At 44.7% G+C, this 20,210-nt stretch overlaps 1 protein-coding gene across 1 annotated transcript in view; it reads right to left on the bottom strand.

The window, feature by feature from the left end:
• Nucleotides 1-19,878, bottom strand: part of RNPEP (arginyl aminopeptidase) — a 134,354-nt gene extending 114,476 nt beyond the window's left edge. The window contains exon 1 of the mRNA XM_063453165.1: nucleotides 19,472-19,878. Within this exon, the coding sequence (XP_063309235.1) occupies nucleotides 19,472-19,825 (354 nt within the window). The 5' untranslated portion in view covers nucleotides 19,826-19,878. The remainder of the gene's footprint in view (nucleotides 1-19,471) is intronic.
• Nucleotides 19,879-20,210: the final 332 nt, after the last annotated feature.

Here is a 20,210-nt window from a genome sequence, read left to right as displayed (position 1 = left end):
TGGGTTGGGACTGGGATATTGACTGCTCAGGGGGGTTGTGTAAATGTTTAGCCCACACTGTTCTGCCGTAGATATGTATATGTATCGTTTTCCCTTCCAACCAACGTCTCGGAAACGCTGGTCTTGCCCGAACCCCAGACTAACATAACACGCAGCACATTTAGTTCACCTGCGACCCCATCGCACAGGCCCTGCATGCGCTTTCTAGCGCCTACACAACAACAGCCAGGCTTCTTCACCCACACCGAGGGCCAGACAGGGACACACATCACTTAGGGGAAACCCGGAGACCGCAGACACACTCTCAGCAGACCACACACACTTAGAACACACGCCGAACTTAAGGCTGCAGATTTCACACGCTAAAACAAGTTCCAGAAGTTATAGCCAGAGCGCGCGTTTTATTTATTAGTTATCGTTCACATGTTTCCCTCTGAATTGAATTACCGTATATACTCGAGTATAAGCCGACCCGAATATAAGCCGAGGCCCCTAATTTTACCCCAAAAAACTGGGAAAACTTATTGACTCGAGTATAAGACTAGGGTGGGAAATGCAGCAGCTACTGGTAAGTTTCTAAATAAAATTAGATCCTAAAAAAAAATATATTAATTGAATATTTATTTACAGTGTGTGTATAATGAATGCAGTGTGTGTATGAATGCAGTGTGTGTGTATATGAGTGCAGTGTGTGTGTATATGAGTGCAGTGTGTGTGTATATGAGTGCAGTGTGTGTGTATATGAGTGCAGTGTGTGTGTATATGAGTGCAGTGTGTGTGTATATGAGTGCAGTGTGTGTATGTATGAGTGCAGTGTGTGTATGTATGAGTGCAGTGTGTGTATGTATGAGTGCAGTGTGTGTATGTATGAGTGCAGTGTGTGTATGTATGAGTGCAGTGTGTGTATGTATGAGTGCAGTGTGTGTATGTATGAGTGCAGTGTGTGTATGTATGAGTGCAGTGTGTGTATGTATGAGTGCAGTGTGTGTATGTATGAGTGCAGTGTGTGTGTATGTATGAGTGCAGTGTGTGTGTATGTATGAGTGCAGTGTGTGTGTATGTATGAATGCAGTGTGTGTGTATGTATGAATGCAGTGTGTGTATGAATGCAGTGTGTGTATGAATGCAGTGTGTGTATGAATGCAGTGTGTGTATGAATGCAGTGTGTGTATGAATGCAGTGTGTGTATGTATGAATGCAGTGTGTGTATGTATGAATGCAGTGTGTGTATGTATGAATGCAGTGTGTGTATATGAATGCAGTGTGTGTATATGAATGCAGTGTGTGTATATGAATGCAGTGTGTGTATATGAATGCAGTGTGTGTATGTATGAGTGCAGTGTGTGTATGTATGTATGAATGCAGTGTGTGTATGAGTGGCAGAGCCTTGGTGGGGGGTGGGCAATTGTATTATTATTTTTTTTAATTATTGTAATTTTTTTTTATTATTTTTTATTTAATGTAATTATTATTTTATTTATTTTATTATTATTATTATATATTTTTTTTGTCCCCCCTCCCTGCTTGATATATGGCAGGGAGGGGGGCTCTCCTTCCCTGGTGGTCCAGTGGCATTGGCAGTTCGGGGGGGGGGGGCTGTGGGGGCTGCAGAGAGCATTTACTTACCTGTCCTGCAGCTCCTGTCAGCTCTCTCCTCCTCCGCGCCGTCCATTCAGCTCTTCTATCAGCTCCCACTGTAAGTCTCGCGAGAATTTACACTGGGAGCTGACCGAGGTGCTGAATGGACGGCGAGGAGGAGGAGAGAGCTGACAGGAGCTGCAGGACAGGTAAGTAAATGCTCTCTGCAGCCCCAGTCTGTATTATGGCAATATAAATTGCCATAATACAGACTATTGACTCGAGTATAAGCCGAGTTGGGGTTTTTCAGCACAAAAAATGTGTTGAAAAACTCGGCTTATACTCGAGTATATACGGTAACTCACAGACAGCTACTTCCGCATGCCTAAGCACAAGCCCAGATCTAAAGACACGTTGAATATCGAGCCTATACCCTTATGACCCTGTGTGACTCGAGACAGACGGGGAACAATCTGTATATGCCATCTAACCATGCTCTTATAAATCTTGGTTTCTCGAAAGCCAGCTACAGATGGCAAGCTTACGCTCACACTTAAAAGATTCTGCCAGTACGCATGCTAAGCTTATGGTCTGAACATACTTTCCGGGCTTCATGTAACCCAACGCCCACTAAGATAGCACGCTTAAGCTCGAACATACAGATTAGAATTTACTGTTATTATTTTTACTTGTCATTGAATGTACTCCCATAATTTTCACGTTACAGCCATTGTACTAGCAGTCTGAAAGTCACCCTACTGATTAGGTTAACTCGAATGCTTGCTAATTAAGCTTGAATACGCTTGTACTACATGTTTAAAATTACGCTACTGTAATGTATGTTACTGCCCTGCATAACAATATTTCAAAATATGCCTCACCTAGGATCCACATTTGTAACCTTATGTGTTTCTCACGCACTTATTCATGCTGTTGTGGCATTGTTTGATGCTTTGTTATTCTTTGCACACTCAAAATAAAGAATTAAAAAAAAAAAAAGTTTATTACAGATTTTATTGGTGCCACACTTGGCCTTTTATGCAAGTCCCCAAGCAAGTGGTACGCCCACAAGGACCTTGTTGGGGACAGGGACACAAACCAATAACAACACATTTACAATGAAAGGCACTCCCGCACATGGCACACAATCCCTCCCCTCTGCTTGGGAGACAATTGGATCAGTAACTGTACTAATTCTAATCCAATTATCTCCAAGCACAGAAAAAAACAAAACATACATTTCTAAAAAGTCCCAAAAGTACCCCAAAACACATGATATCCCCACAATGTATTTACCCACTTTGATACAAGCAGCTGTTCCTGGATGTCCTGAGGAGTAATGATCACCCTATCCAAGCCAGGAGTGTACCAGAATGGGAAGTGGCGCTCCAAAACAACCAGATGCCGTTCCTGGGAGAACAGCCCTTGAATGAATGGGTAATGGAACGGGAGGCACTGTTCACGAGGTACCGCGCCTTGCAGTTTCATGCGGTCGGCATCTACCCGTTGCTGGTCGAGCACAAAGGCTTCCAAGGGGACTGCAACGGCCCTGGTCTGCTATGGGAGGAGTACGCGCTTCTGGTACATTCGAGATGAGCGGGACTATGCTCGCCTATTTAGCCGACTAACACCACCTGTCTCTTATGTATACCACCGGGAGCGCTGAGTTCCATCCCTCCTCCCCAGCAACTGGGCCTGTTATCAGGAGACCTGGGTACTATACCACCTACTTCCCAACAAGCCCCAAAGATGGAAGATATCGACTGGTCCTGGGAAGACACCCAGTTGGCAGGTAGAGATGGCCCTACAGGGATGTTGGGCAGTCTGCCCAGATCTCCAACCCCAGAGGGAGGTGTTACAGTGAGACAAGCGGTAGAGTGTGTGTTTGGGAGAGGAGACAGTCCCAAACACAGCAGCAGACAGAGTTACAGGGAGAGGAGAGTATCGTCCTCCATCCCCAGCAGCAGAGTGTGTTACAGGGAGGGGAGACAACCGGTCTCACTCCCCAGCGGCAGTGTGTGTTACAGGGAGGGGAGACAACCGGTCTCACTCCCCAGCGGCAGTGTGTGTTACAGGGAGGGGAGACAACCTGTCTCACTCCCCAGCGGCAGTGTGTGTTACAGGGAGGGGAGACAACCGGTCTCACTCCCCAGCGGCAGTGTGTGTTACAGGGAGGGGAGACAACCGGTCTCACTCCCCAGCGGCAGTGTGTGTTACAGGGAGTGGAGACAACCGGTTTCACTCCTCAGAGGCAGTGTGTATTCCAGGGAGAGAAGCGTGTCACCCCTCCTCCCAGGCAGCAGTATGAGGTCTAGGAAACAGACAACCGGTCTTGTTCCCCAGTGGCAGTGTATCTTACAGAGAGTGGAGACAATCTGTCTCACTCCCCAGCAGAGTGTGTTACAGGGAGGGGAGGCGGTCGGTCTCACTCCCCAGTAGCAGTGTGCAACCCTTTCCCTTGCAGGAATGCCCAGCAAGGGATTTTAACCTGGGTACTTTGCAGTCCTGGGGCTACTATTTTGCCTCTGAGCCACCATTCAGCTCAAGAAATAGCCAGAAGTCTATCTTGCCTTGTACCCAGCACTGGGGGCTAGACGTTATTCTGTGGCTGCTCCATCATTCTCAAGCACACCTCTCCCAGAGGGCAGTGTCAGTTCATTGACCCTGGTTCCGTATTGCTGTTTGTGTTCCAGTGTGCTCCTGTTGATTCCTGACCTTGGCTTGTTACTCTGTATTTCCTGATTCTGGCATCCTCTGACCTCGGCTTTCTTCTCGTTAATCCTGATTTCTAACACCCTCTGACCTCTGGCTTACCCACGAAGATTATCCTGCTTTATCCATACCTGTACTGCAACTTGGAGCATTATCCAGCACCGCCCCCATGCACAGACTCACAGGCCAGGTGAGTTCTAACCTGACCACCTTGGTGTAACGGAACTCCCCGTACTCTGACCAAGTACCTTCCGTTGATGGACGCTTCCTAGCTTGCGCCGAGGACCACAAGCACCGCACCGGACACCACAACCAGCACAGACTCCGCAACCATCATAGCTTAACTGGAGTCTCGCAGTCTTCTGTCCACCCTGGACCAGCTTCTGCCCTCCAGGACCGTGTGGGGAAGACCTCTCCTCCAGGAGAGCGTATCAGGAACAAGCTCTTAAAAGAGCCAAGTGATTCAAGCTCAGGAGAGTATGCAGAGCATTGCACTCCCCAGTGTGAGTATAGCTGTCCCCTCCAATCACGAGACAAGACTATGTGTTGAGGGTCAAGAAGAACTGACTGTACTGGCACATACAGCCTCCTTTATTCACATCCTACAAACATAGTACTGCCCACAGGGTTTTGAAGCACAACCAATCAACACAGCTAACACAACCATTCATTACATCAGAAATCCTCCCCTCTGCCTGTGTTACAATTATCTCAACACAATAGACTAACTTAATTATCACAGGAAGGAAAATACAGTATTATAAAACATATCACAGTAACCCCAAAACATGCAATAACCCCAGGGGATCTGGGTGAACCACATATCCAAAATTCACCCAGATCCGTTCAGAGGTTTGGAAGATACGGTTTAATGCAGATTCCGCAGAACATATACAGGCTATATGAAAAATAATTACTGTTACATGTGTCCCCTGTTCGGTAGTTTAACCCCTTAAGGACCAAACTTCTGGAATAAAAGGGAATCATGACATGTCACACATGTCATGTGTCCTTAAGGGGTTAAAAACTACTGAACGATGTCTTTGTGCACCAAATACTGGCGAGATGGCACCGTGTAGACAAGTCAAAAATGGCTGCCATCCATTGTTCTCACCATGTGCTTCATCCATTGTTCTAACCATGTGCCTCTGATACATGAAAAGGTGGCCACCCAGTAACTCCACGGTTTGTCTGGTAGTCTTTCCAGTCGAACCAACAGATGAAACACATAGGGAACAGTGCAACAAACGAAGGGAATAATAAAAAAATATGGACAATAGTCATATTTGTGCACAATCTCCAGTTTTGTCACAGGGCACAAATAGTGTTTTCAAATGCCATATATCCCAGGGCCATAGTCAGAACACGTGGTGAGGTCTGTTCAGCCACACTTGGCTTGTGTTTAATTGTAAGGGTGAGCACATATCCGCATTACAGACTCCCAACTAACGTAAGCCCTGACAAACCCAAGGAGAGGAGAGTGTCGTCCTCCATCTCCAGCAGCCAAGGGTGTTACAGGGAGTGGAGAAAACCTGTCTCACTTCCCAGCGGCAGTATGTATTCCAGGGAGGGTATGATGTCGCCCTTCCTCCCCAGCGGCAGAGTGTATTATTGGGAGGGGAGACAGTCGGTCTCTCTCCCTAGCGGCAGTGTGTTTTACAGGGAGTGGAAATGGTCGGTCCCACTCACAAGCAGCTGGGGCTGTCATCCAGAGACAAGCCGTATAGCATTGATACCGGAGAAACTGACGGAAGCCAAGCACAGAGAGATGGACACAGGTTTCTTCAGGAAGGAAGAGATTCTTTATTCGGTTCACCGATCGGGACTCAGAGGGACTAATGTCACCAAAATACAACAAGTTCTGAGCCCCGGACAATAGTGCAGGCTCCTTATATAGGCACATAACTCCTCCCATATTAAGCTCCACCCGCACATTCTCTTGACCAATCAATACAAATAAGAATTAACTTCCTGCTTGACCGCATGGCCTGTCCAGCACAATGGAGGAGGGGAATACTACATCCGGTATTCTTGCACATGCTCCGTACACTACTGATCGTATCTTGCCACGTGCAACCAACCGACCGATACGTCAGCATATGCACGTACACATGCCACGTGGTACTCGGCCTACTAAATTTATTTTTACCGAGATTCCACCACATTCCCCCCTTTGATGCCTCTTGATATTTCACAATTACTTGAGGCATCACTTAACCTTGGTTTACATACACCTCAGGCTACCATGAACCAGACCAGACTTTTCCTATGATGTGAATCCCTCAACACTCCTCTTCCTGCATTGGTTCTCCCTGATCTAGAGCCTCATATTTATATATGGCCATTATCTGTGCTGCAGCCTTCCTTTCTGCTATATTTTCTATCAGGCTTTGCACAGACCTAACTACTAAGGGGATAAGACATGGCAGGAGTAGACACAACATTAAAATCAGTATGACTCCGCCTACCAATGCCTTAAGCCCTCCAAACTGCTCATACCAGTTACCAAACCCACTGCTTGGATTATACCCTTTCCATACCTGAGTAGGCACATGCGCTAGTTTAACCATATGGCTAGTAAGCTCAGCTATTGCTTGCCCTTCATCATCTATTTGAAGACCGCAATTGCTCAGGTTAAACTTTCCACATACACCTCCCTCTACTGCCAATAGGTAATCCAAGGCTAATCTATTTTGGTACACTGCTGTCCTCATCTTGGTATTATGCTTCGCTAGAAAATTGAGCGCTTGTGAGGTCTCGTTAGTAATTATCTCAACCACCGCCTGTAACCTTATAATGCGATTGAGCATATAAATTGGGGTTCTATATCCGAAAGTACCATCCTCTGCCCACGTGGCTGGCCCATAATAATCTATAATACGCTGGGGAGGCCATTCATCATCTTCCCAGGCGCCTATCTCTATGGGTCCCCTTTTCTTCCTATGATTCACATCATACACTTTAACACCCAAAGTCTCACCTGTTTCAATAGGTAACAAGAAGAAGGATGGTTTGAGCATACCCAACACACATGCCCCTTCCCAGTCCTGTGGCAACTCCGAATAGGCTTTCTTACCACAGATCCAGTACAAATTTGCTGGGGCTCTCCAACTAGATGTGATGGATAAATCCATACGTCCTTTAAATTGGCATATCTTGCAAACGGGTTAGATGGTTCTGAGACATTTGAAGCCGACCACCAAGTTGTATTCTTTGTATCATCATCATAAGCTTTTTGCCCTAGACAAGTTAATTCTCCTACAGAAGTATTAAACATCATTCCTTTCCTTGCTATGCAAACATAACCTATGATGGAGGTCTTTAATCTCCACTCAGATTTACCTCTAACACTCATATGATAATCGGCTTGTGAGGATATTAATTGTTCAACTGCCTCAGAACCGGACATTACCTCCGTTGCTTCCCAAGGCCATTGGTCTCCCATGTTAGTACCTCCACACACATAGCAGTTGGTTACATTAAGACTACCGGCAATACTCTCAGCTAAGTCTATGAACAGGTTTTTAGCGTCATGGGGGATCTTATCTATACTCACTGATGTAGAATTATTAAAAACCTTTATTGATCCTGTATTGAATTTTTGTACTAACTCCATTTTGACTTCATTACATGACAGATTTCCTAACAACATTTAGAATACTGAATAGAGAATGTATTTTCTAGAAGTACATGACTAACACCGGAATTATCAAGTTCCTGTAACATGAAACAAAGTATACTATAGCTAGGCCATGAGAAACCGCTTGTATGAAATGTTCTTTCATAAAAAAGACCCTGAACCTGACCACGAGTCTGACATCACTAACTACCCAAAATGACGCCCAAGCCCCCCTTCCCACCGAGTAAGCCTCGTGCTGGGTAAGATGGCGCTTGAGCCATCTGTCCACACCCGTGTCCAGAATGACGCCACCTCCCGGTGGGAGGACACCTAGCTAACCACTTAGTTCTTGATAATATTGATAGGTGGACATTGACATAACCACTTAACACCTAATCCAATTAATGATTTTTATTTGTTGTTATCTTGATATTCAATGATGATGTAATTTTGCTCTCATAAGGGTCTGCAAGCCCGCTTTTAATCAGATGCCATTAAATTTTCTCGAAGTGCTTTTAACCTGAACTCCGTGTGTCAGTGTGAACTTACTTCTGCGTATACGCAATTTAATCATCTCAGATTTGGACAGGAACAGATAGACATTTAAACATTTGTTTATTTCAAATTAATCTACATCAATTCTCTTCATAAAACTTGCAAAGACAGAATATTCAAGGATATAATCTTTCAATGTAGGGTAATAACTGCTTGATTCAAGGATAAATCTGACTGCCATTCTGGGGTCAATAAGGCATTTTTTGTCCTAGCTTGTTGCAAAATTGTGCTTCAAACTGGGGTTTTTTTTTTTTTTTTTTTTCTTCTTCTCTTTTGGATCAACAGCAAAAAACAGGTGTGAGGAAGGCTGAACTTGATGGACGCAAGTCTCTTTTCAGCTATCTAACTATGTAAAACGAATGGAATACCTGATGAGTTTGGGAGGTTACAGTATTGGTCTCTAGCCCTATAAACAATACTGTCCCAGGGTCTAAACCCTTCCCGTATATTTGAAACCCAAATAAGTTACCATATCTATCTAAGAATTGGTCAGGATTATTTATAAGAATATGGACTGGATTGCATTCCATAGACTTACAGTATGGATTGGTAGGGAACTTAGTTACAATCATATCCTTATCTGCTGTCTGTCCCCAAGTTGCCCACCCCACACAAGACCAATATGGGCAAAAGTTATATTCTCTATTTGGGCATCTAGGACTCACATACTTATTTTTACTGCTGGGACAAATATATTTATCATTAGACCCATACGTTCTCTCCCATCTAAGATCCCCACATACATTCCACGGCTTTCTACCACTTGATATTGCCTTGCATGCATCAAATAGCAGAACACCCGAAGAGTGTACGGATTCTAACACCGTTTTATTAATTAGGGTCCCCTGAGGATCTCCATTCCTGAGAGTCAACCAAATTGTACGGGGTTGATACTCTGGATTGAAGCACTTAGGTTCTCCTATCCCTAAATGGCAAACACTATAGTCTATATTTAAATATCTACACCTAGATACATCTCCGTTACATTCATATTGCGAATGCCAAATTAGGGTCTGGGAAATATGGTTACCTGTTCTTGTAGTCTTAATGCATACCTCACAGCTAGGAGTGTCGTTACCTCTACCTTCCTGAATATAAAAATACATATAAATAAACATTATCATAAGCACATCTTTCGTCGGCCGCATCCTCAGTCTTCGTCCGTGCGATGGCACCTCAGCTTCCAGGATGTAAGGGCTGCAGGGAATGGAGTTCTGCTCGTCTTCACAGGGGTCCCTTCGAGACTTTCCTGGCTTTTAAATCACACGTTGGTGAGCGGACAGGCTTTATTATGGCCGTCTAAACACTCACTTTACCAATCTCTGAAACAATAAAATTTGTAATCCACAAGGTTCCTCGTCACTCCGACTGAGTCGTGCGTTTTAACCGGATCTTGCAGGGATTCTCTGGATCTGATGTAGCTTGCCAAGAATCGACCGCTGCTGGTTTAACCCTGGAGTGATGTATCCACGGAGTCACTTCGGCCACTTTTATCGCTGTAGGGGTAGACAAAAGAACAACATAAGGACCTCTCCACTTGGGCCCTAACGGTACATTATTCCACTCTTTAATCCACACTTGGTCTCCTGGGTGGTAACTATGAACTGGGGGATAAATATTCACAGGTAATCTATCTTGTACCCATTTCTGTACCTCCTCCATAGTCTTACCCAACTCTACAACCTGCTGCCGGGTAATTCCTTCTCCCAACTGACTTAAATCCCCCCTTAAGTTACCAAGTACGGGAGGTGGACGCCCATACATGATTTCAAAAGGAGAGAGACCCATCCTTCTGGTAGGTGTACTGCGGATTCGCAACAGAGCTATGGGCAAAAGAACGTTCCACTTAAGTTGGGTTTCCTGACACATTTTTGCCAACTGGTTCTTAATAGTTCTATTCATTCTCTCTACTTTACCAGAACTCTGAGGTCTATATGCCGTATGAAGTCTCCACTTTATACCAAGCATATGAGTCAGTTGTTGTAGGCACTGATGAACAAAAGCTGGACCATTGTCCGATCCTATAGAGCAGGGTAGTCCATATCGGGGTATTACTTCTCGTAGCAGGAATCTCACAACTTCTCCTGCTTTCTCTGTACGAGTAGGACATGCTTCTACCCAGCCTGAATAGGTGCACACAACTACTAGTAGGTAGCGATGTCCACCAGATTTAGGCATTACTGTATAGTCAATTTGTAAATCGGACATAGGGAGTCCCCCCATAAACTGGACTCCTGGTGGCTTTACTGGTCCTTGCCTTGCATTATTTTTAGCACACGTTACACATCTTCGTACAATGGCTTGAGTTAAGTTGGACAATCTTGGTATGTAGAAATGTTTTCTGAGAGATTCTTCTGTACTATCTCTCCCAGAATGTGTCCCGTTGTGATAGTTTTGGACAATTTCTACCGCTAGTGATGCTGGTATAACTATTCTCCCATCTTCTAACTGATACCATTTGTTCTCCAGGTACTTTCCAGGTTCAGTCTTTAACCACTCTTCTTCTTGAGCTGTATAAACTGGAGTCCATTGAGACAGTGGAGTTGGTATAAGAGCAGCTATATGTTCCACATATTCCTGTCTTCCTGATTCAGCGGCACGCTTAGCTGCATTATCTGCCATCCGGTTTCCTTTAGTTACATCACCATCTCCTCTCAGATGCGCTCGACAATGTATAATACCGACTTCTTTCGGTTCCCATACTGCTTCCAATAGTTGTAGTATTTCAGCTGCGTACTTGATTTCTTTGCCCTCTGAATTCAATAGTCCTCTTTCTTTATACAAAGCTCCGTGGGCATGAGTGGTTAAAAACGCATACTTGGAGTCCGTATAGATGTTCACTCTTAAACCTTCAGCCAATTGTAACGCTCGTGTCAGTGCTATTAATTCTGCCTTTTGTGCCGATGTTCCTTTTGACAGTGGCCGAGCTTCTATCACCTTGTCTATCGTTGTTACTGCATATCCTGCATAGCGAATCCCTTCTTTCACATAACTACTGCCGTCTGTATAATATTGGACATCGGGGTTCTGGATGGGAAAATCACGAAGATCTGGTCTACTTAAAAATACTTCATCCATCACTTCCAAACAATCATGTTGACTTTCAGTAGGTTGCGGCAAAAGGGTAGCTGGATTTAAGGTGTTTACAGTCTCTAAATGCACCCTTGGGTTTTCACACAACATTGCTTGATACTTGGTCATACGGCTGTTACTAAACCAATGATTTCCTTTGTAATCCAACAACGTCTGTACTGCATGTGGGACTCGTACATAAAGTTCTTGACCCAGAGTGAGTTTATCGGCTTCAGCTACCAGCAGGGCGGCTGCAACTACGGCTCTTAGACAAGGTGGAAGTCCGCTGGCCACTGCATCCAGTTGCTTAGACATATAGGCAACAGGTCTTTGCCATGATCCCAAGTACTGTGTCAATACTCCCACAGCCATTCTATTTTGCTTGTGTACATACAGGTAGAATGGTCGTGTGTGATCAGGTAGACCTAACGCTGGGGCACTCATCAAAGCCTTCTTCACATCTTCAAATGCCGTTTGCTGTTCTTGAGTCCATAGGAAGGGGTCGTGTTCTGTACCCTTGATAGCTGCATACAGAGGTTTTGCCAATATCGCGTAACTGGGAATCCATATCCTACAGAAGCCTGCTGCCCCCAAGAATTCTCACACTTGTCTTCTATTCTTGGGAGTTGGTATTTGGCACACAGCTTCTTTTCTCTCTGGCCCCATTATTCTTTGACCTTCAGAGATATGGAATCCCAGATATTTGACAGTTGGCAGACACAACTGAGCCTTCTTTCTAGACACCTTGTATCCTGCCTTCCAGAGAATGTGTAGTAGATCGTGTGTTGCTCGCTGACATATTTCTCTTGTGACTGCGGCTATCAACAAGTCATCTACATATTGTAATAATACACACTCTCCTGGGATGGACTCAAAATCCAGTAGATCTTGACTTAGAGCTGAACCGAATAGGGTAGGTGAATTTTTAAACCCTTGGGGCAGTCTTGTCCAAGTCATCTGGCGTTTCGAGCCCGTTACAGCATTTTCCCATTGGAAAGCGAAGATACATTGGCTTTCTGCGGCAATTCGAAGGCAAAAGAAGGCATCTTTGAGGTCTAAGACTGTAAAATAGGTAGCCCCGCCCGGAATTAAAGCAAGCAGGTTATATGGATTGGGCACAACTGGATGTATACTAACAACCGCATCATTGACTGCTCTCAAGTCCTGCACAGGGCGATACTCATCTGTACCGGGCTTTTGAACAGGCAGCAATGGGGTGTTCCAGGGGGAAGTACAGAATTTTAGGATACCATACCGTATGAACTTATCCAGATAAGATTGAATATTCTTCTTAGCCTTCTGCGGGATGTGATATTGCCGTAGGCTCACTGGATAAACCCCAAGTTTTAGTTCGGTTCGAATAGGTGGAATATTGCGGGCCAGTCCTGGTGGGTTGTTCTCTGCCCAAACTCCTGGTATGTTGAATAAGGATTCATCACTCCTAGGGTTTTGGCTAGTCAACGCTGTATAAAGTCGCCACTCTTCTTCCTTTGGTACGGATAATGTCATAATACCTGAAGGTCCATTAAACTTTAAGGATGTTGTTCCATTTGGTAGGAACGTAATCTGCGCTTGTAACTTAGATAGCATATCACGTCCCAGCAATTGGACTGGACATTCAAGCATGTAAAGGAATTGATGTTTTACTACGTGGCCTCCCAATGTACAGAGTCGACTTTTAAGAACCGGTTTTGCAGCACTCCTTCCAGTTGCTCCTATTACGGTAATAGTTCTTCCAGATGGAGGAGCAACTAGGTCAGTCACCACCGAATGTTCAGCACCAGTGTCAATCATGAATGCACTCCTTTTACCCCCTATTGATACATCGACCATAGGCTCCGCTCGACCAAGGGGGATGGAGCCCGGTCGGTATCAATAGCCCACCATGACCGTGTCAGCCAATCCTACAAAGTCCCTATCTTCTCTATCGCAGGACCTTTGCGCTGCGGGATAGTATCTGTCTTCTCTTACACTTCCTCTATTACCATTACTCCCTCCGGGACCTCCTCTACCTCTCGCTCTAAAATTTCCATATCCTGCCCTGGGTTGGTCTCTCTCGTACTGCTCTCTTTTCGGACACTCGCTTCTCCAATGCCCTTCTTCTCTGCAATACGCGCACTGATTCCTACTCAGGGGTTCCCTATTCCACCTACTATCACCTCTATCTGGGCCCCGTCTATCTACGCCTGCGATCGCTACCGCTAGCATATCCGCCTTTTTACGCATCTTGCGCTCTTCCTCTTTCTTACTTTCTGATTCCCTATTCATATACACCTTATTCACAACTTCCATTAGTTGGGTAATGGACATTCCTGCGAACCCTTCTAACTTCTGTAGCTTGCGCTTAATATCTCCGTAGGCTTGGCTGACAAAGGCAGAGTTTACCATTCGGGAATTCTCAGTGTCTTCCGGATTAAAGGGGGTATACAGGCGGTATGCCTCCAATAATCGGTCATAAAAGACACTGGGCGCTTCATCACTTTTCTGGATCACCTCAACTGTCTTCGACATATTTATGGCTTTCTTTCCTCCAGCTTTCATGCCAGCAATTATAGCGTCTCTATAGGCTTTTAGATGAACCATATCATTGCCATTAACATCCCAGTCGGGATCAGTATTAGGATAATGTGTTGCGGCCCATGCTGCTGGATTTGCTTGGTTTAAAGTACGGGCTTCTTCCTCCAGCGCTTTAATAGCCGCTTGGTTAATCCTAGTCCTCTCCTCGTTGTTAAATAATGTCATTAATAATTGCTGGCAATCAGCCCAAGTTGGATTATGCGTCTGAACTATCGAGGTGAACAGGTCGGTCATGGCTTGTGGTTTCTCAGTATACGAGGAATTGTGGGTCTTCCAATTCAAGAGATCGGTAGTCGTGAATGGGACATATACGAAGACTGGGTCAGCATACACCATTTGACCTACATCATTAAGGTAAGCTGACCCGGGATTTAAACGAAGAGGCATCTGGTAATGTTTAGGTCTTAGGGTACCGGTCAGTTGTCAGGTTAGTACAGGGCTTCGTTGAGGGGCGTCGGTTAGGGGTTCCCGTCGAGGGGTAGTAAGACGTGGGGATGTAGAGGCTTTATTGTGGGGAAGGCCGGTGAATAGAATATTCCGAGCCGGGCTAGAGGAAGCCTGACCGGAAGCTTGAAGTGGCGCCAAATCAGGATGGGTGGGTTTAACGGGGGTTGGTTCCGGAAGGGGAGGTTTAGTATGGCGTGGGGTGGATTCTGAGCTGGAGGAGGAAGTAGATGGGGACAACGGGGGAGGGGGTGTGGAACTTCCTGTACTTGTATCACTTCCCCTTGCAAAGAAGTAAGGGGGCGGCATAGGGATCTCGGACTCAGGGGGCGTGTCCAAAATGGGCGTAACCGTGGCCCTAGTGGACAAACGAGTCCTGGCCACCATGAGGCGACATTGCTCCTCGTGGCATATTCGGACCCATCTTGGCGAGTCGTTTACGGCCTGCCTCCAACAATCAATGTATGGAAACTGTCCGTAAAGTTCAGGCCTACCTGATACAGCCACGTGTACACGCTGTACCAGATTTGGATCTAAACTGCCACGTGGCGGCCATGCCGCAACCAAAGTAGGCCATTCCCTAGTGCACAAAGTGACCAAACGTGCAGGAGACATTTTAACCCAAAAATCACATTTTGTAAATCCCTTTTTAAAATTCTTTACCATACAACCTAAGGGATCCAAAATCGTCGACTCCGATGCGCCCATACTTATCAATGGAGCGTCGTTGACAACGAATGCTATACACACACACTTTATTCAACAGTCACACCCGTTCCTTCGGCAACAGCACCACGTGGTACAGTTACCAAGTGAAACGTACACAATAACACAATGAACACTCAGGGAATTCCCGTACACACACACAGCTGTTACACCAGTCACTAAGTAATCGATATTATGCCCTTTGGCAAAACTATACAGTCACCCACGCTATAATTCTCTATATATGAATTACCCGTCTATAACACACCCCAGTAACATCGTCTTTACAAACAGCAGTTACAGTACGGTTAGCATAGGTCAAAGTACAATTTAAGATCACAGTACAATTATTAGTGGTTATGGTGTTAAACATGCAATAGACGACAATTATTAGTACTTATATACAATGTCAGTAAATATACAGGGTTATGGTACCGTGCACTATAATACAGCAACACACTATTAACACTCTCGCTAGACGGCAGAGCTCACGCTATCTAGCAAAATATACACGCTACTAAACAATCTTTATCACATATACAATTCCCAACTAATCTATTGGCCAGTACCTTGATGGACTACCTAAAACTATCTACATCCGTTTTGGTTAGCCACACTGCCCAAGCACCACATATAGCGAACTAGAGGGCGGAATTTAGAACCCTCTTAGTCTAATTACTCTATCAAAAGTCTGGTGGGTTCCAAATTTACACGCCTTCCCACTTAGCCAAGATAGGTTGAGAGCTAGCGGACCGAATTTACACAGACGCCGCTTAGTCTCCCGGTCCCTCCGACCTAGCGAACAAATTGTACACCCTAGAACGCTAGTCTAGACAAGACACCGGTGTCCGGCTAGGGCTATTTACACAGAACCCCGCCTGACTCCAAACCAAATCAAACGGTCTTACTAAAGAGCGTTCGATTGAGCGGTGCGCCTTCGCTCCTTCCCTCCGACAGAGGGGGCAGATTCCATACACAGATTAACCCCTTATGGGCCTACCGCACAATCGGTATACCCCTAGTGGGTCCGCCGTCTAAAACAGCGGTCGTCTTACCTCCTCGTTCCTGAACCTGAGTTCACACTCATCGACTGGGACACCCCAGCACTTACTACGTAGAGGCCGATGATCTCCTGGACAACAGACTAGTGGCGCCGAGACGAAGGGAGGTCCACGCAGAAGTTCAGGGGTGCAGCCGTAGAGAACGTGGGCAAAGATAGACTGTCTCACGCCCCTGCTTCTCAGCTACCGTTGAACGTTGAGCTTCCCGGCCAATGCACCAAATGATACCGGAGAAACTGACGGAAGCCAAGCACAGAGAGATGGACACAGGTTTCTTCAGGAAGGAAGAGATTCTTTATTCGGTTCACCGATCGGGACTCAGAGGGACTAATGTCACCAAAATACAAGTTCTGAGCCCCGGACAATAGTGCAGGCTCCTTATATAGGCACATAACTCCTCCCATATTAAGCTCCACCCACACATTCTCTTGACCAATCAATACAAATAAGAATTAACTTCCTGCTTGACCGCATGGCCTGTCCAGCACAATGGAGGAGGGGAATACTACATCCGGTATTCTTGCACATGCTCCGTACACTACTGATCGTATCTTGCCACGTGCAACCAACCGACCGATACGTCAGCATATGCACGTACACATGCCACGTGGTAATCTCGGCCTACTAAATTTATTTTTACCGAGATTCCACCACAGCATGGATTGTGCAGATGAGACTCCAGTCTAATTACTAATTACAGGGAAGCTGGGCAGCCTACCCAGATCCCCATCTGCCCATTCCCAACCATGGTCCTTGGCGGAGGTACCAAGCTGGGGTACAGGGAGCTCGGTCTCAGAAATCAAATTTGTCAAGCCCTGTGTTTGGAAAATATATCTAGATATGTCATGGCCGAAGAATTGACAGGGAGAGCAGAATATTTCATGCATAACAACCACGCTACAGAAACTCCTCTGTTAGTACTGCCTAGGATGTATACGACATTATGGAATAAATTGAAAATCAATTAAGAGATTGCAAGGAGTTCAGGCACGCTGAAGGTTGGTGTTCGAGAAGAGTATACACCCTCTGTAAGGACAATGTGAAGCAGGAGCAGTGGGTCAGGTAAGTCATGAGGTTCCATATAAAAATAGAAATTAGGACACCATAACTACTGCACATATATGTAGTAGTTATGGTGCCAGGAGTGTACTGGCCCATTTGAAATTTAAAGGGGCACTCTAAGCAACATAACCACTATAGATTGTCATTCTGACAATTAACCAATAAAGGCTCTAAAAAATAGTCTATTATTTATACAGGTAAAGCAGAGTAGGATTTTCTGCTTTAGTGACACCAATAACTGTAGGACTATGGGTACCCAGAGACGCAGATTAGGTTAAACTCTCTGACAACTGGTTTAACCCCCTTAATAGGGTACTCCTGAAGCATAATCACTACATCAGCCTGTAGTAGTTATGGTGTTTAAAGTACTGAAAAAAAAAAAAACAGCTTTTAAAAAAATGTAAAACCAAACATTCTTTAAAACCTACTAATTTAGGTTAGAAATGTATACATTTACAAGTCATTTTAATAATATAAATATGTACTTTAACATAACTTGTTCTTTACACACTCTCCCGTTTTTCTTTGCTTTTTTGCTAATCTGTGTGCACACTATTCTACTATTATGCAATAACCCAGCGCAGTGTTCACTGAATACCAGAGCATGGGCACTATATATGCGCAAGCTGAGTATGAGGTCACCAAACAAGACCACAGTAGGTATCGCCTCCAGAGGTACAAATGGTGGCATTAGGGACAAACAAAAATTGCCTTTTCTCAGAAAAAGCAGTGTTGACAATTGTCCTGCAGAAGCAGGCTCTTCAACAGAACCACTACATTAAGCTGTAGTGGTTCTAGTGCTTAGTGCCTCTTTAAATCCTTGACAGGTTAGTAGCCTATATGCACTACACTCTAAATTGTACCAAATAGTCCAGTTGTGACTATATCTTAAGTGTGTTTTTTTTCTCTACTACTTTTGACTAAACTGTCATTTGATTTTGAAGAAGTATTGCCATAATCACTACAGTGCATTGTAGATGTTATGGTGTCTGGAATGTTCTAGCACAAATCATGCCAATTTAAATAATCAAACTGTTTGACTTCTTACTAGGGGCCAACCAGTTACTGATTCCAGCCTGAGAGCCGTTTGCTACATCAGTGGTGCATGGCTTAAAGCAGGGGAGCTGATGGAGCGACTAGATGCATTTTCTGGCCCTTACTGGCAGAAATGACCAGAAGACCCCATGCAAGAAGTTTAACCATTGGGAGCCAAATCACTCCAGTCACCATAACCATTACAACTGGCAGAAGTTATGGCACTTGGAATGTTCCTTTGTTATAATTTTCCATGTGTGAAAGCTGTAGGTAAAATCATTATCTACTACATTTTTAGTTTCATAGTTTAAAAAAAAAAAAAAGGCACTTTCAAAAATATGCTTTGCTGACAAAAACTAGGTAAGTTATAGGGAAGCAAAAAGAACCAACTCAGCATTACCGAGAACAAAAAGTCAAAGTACAGATGTGGAAGACTCTGGAGAAAGAGCTAAGATAATTATGAAGGTGTTAAGATACAGCATCAATACAATATGCATTTGAACATATATGTCTATAGTGTAATTACTATCAAAGCTTTACGGAAAAATACAGAATTCATTACATATAATTAACTTATAAGAGAAATTGTTTTTTTACTGAGTTGATAGCTATTAGGTTGTACTAAAATTGAACTGACGGTGTTCTGTCAGATTACTAATGGCAGCTCAACTTTAAAACTGTAACAGTTTGGACTCTACTAGACAAAAGTGAAAAGGTAGTCAGAATTCCACACAAAATCCAATACGGATAAAGCATCTGCTGACATTCCAAACAGAGCTCAATATGTGTAACTACGAATCGCTCGATGTCCCATGAGTCCAAAGATTGCAAAGCATTACAGGAATTGTAGTTCTTGGGCAGTTGTTCATGTACGTCTAACATTTACGCTGCCAACTTTCCAGCCAGAGGTTCCAAAACATTATATGAAGGTTCTACTTTCATTTTGACTGACAACAGTGAGAGGACATATCAACCACCAAACAAGAGTTACGGTCAAACAAGTAAACATTGTAACCCCCACCTGGCTACCATCCTAACGGTAGACACTCACCCCAGGGCTTTCATTGGTTTCATAGTCGATATTTATCTCAAGCTGGGCTCCAGGTGACATAGTTTCGGGTAGACGAAGCACAATGATACTCCCATACCGAGTGAATGGCTTCTCCTCCCAGGTTAGATTTTGCTTGGGGACTCCCTCTCTTCGGGCTTGCAACACCCGCATGCAAGGGTGGGCGTCCAACCTCAGCTCTCCGGTCTCCCTCAGCACCCGTAGCTTCAGCTTTTCCGATCCTCGTAGCTTGCGATCTGTCATATCTACCTGCAGATCAAGATGCATGTGCTCCAGCCGGAAATCTCTGTAGCTGGAAGCTGTAGCAACATCTTCGACGAGCTCCCCTTTCCCCATGGTGTTCCTAGTGCAATGTGACGCTGCCTTCAACACCCTGGCTAGCTGACAACACGGGCGGGTTCACGTGACACAGCTGTGGTCACGTGACTGAAAACGTTGCATACAGTATTGTGGACTGTAGATTGTATACAAACCCTGAGCTGACAGAATCTAATCAGATACAGATATCGTTACATTGCAGGTGCAAGGACTTAACCAAGGATTTTATTTTGCACTAGCCATATCAAATATACATTGAATTTGTAATCCCTATTGCCATATATCATCTATCCCGAGCCAGTACTTGTCATAGTTTTACTCTTTGCATAGATGAGTACGTTGGTTATGGTTATGGTGCTTGAAATGTTCCAAGCAATGTATTGGGGGATATTGAAATGGAATG

The sequence above is a fragment of the Pelobates fuscus genome, chromosome 1 (assembly GCF_036172605.1).
Source record: "Pelobates fuscus isolate aPelFus1 chromosome 1, aPelFus1.pri, whole genome shotgun sequence".
NCBI classification, from domain to species: Eukaryota; Metazoa; Chordata; class Amphibia; order Anura; family Pelobatidae; genus Pelobates; species Pelobates fuscus.
The sequence above is the reverse complement of the archived record's forward strand: the minus strand, read 5'-3'. Positions and strand labels throughout refer to the sequence as shown.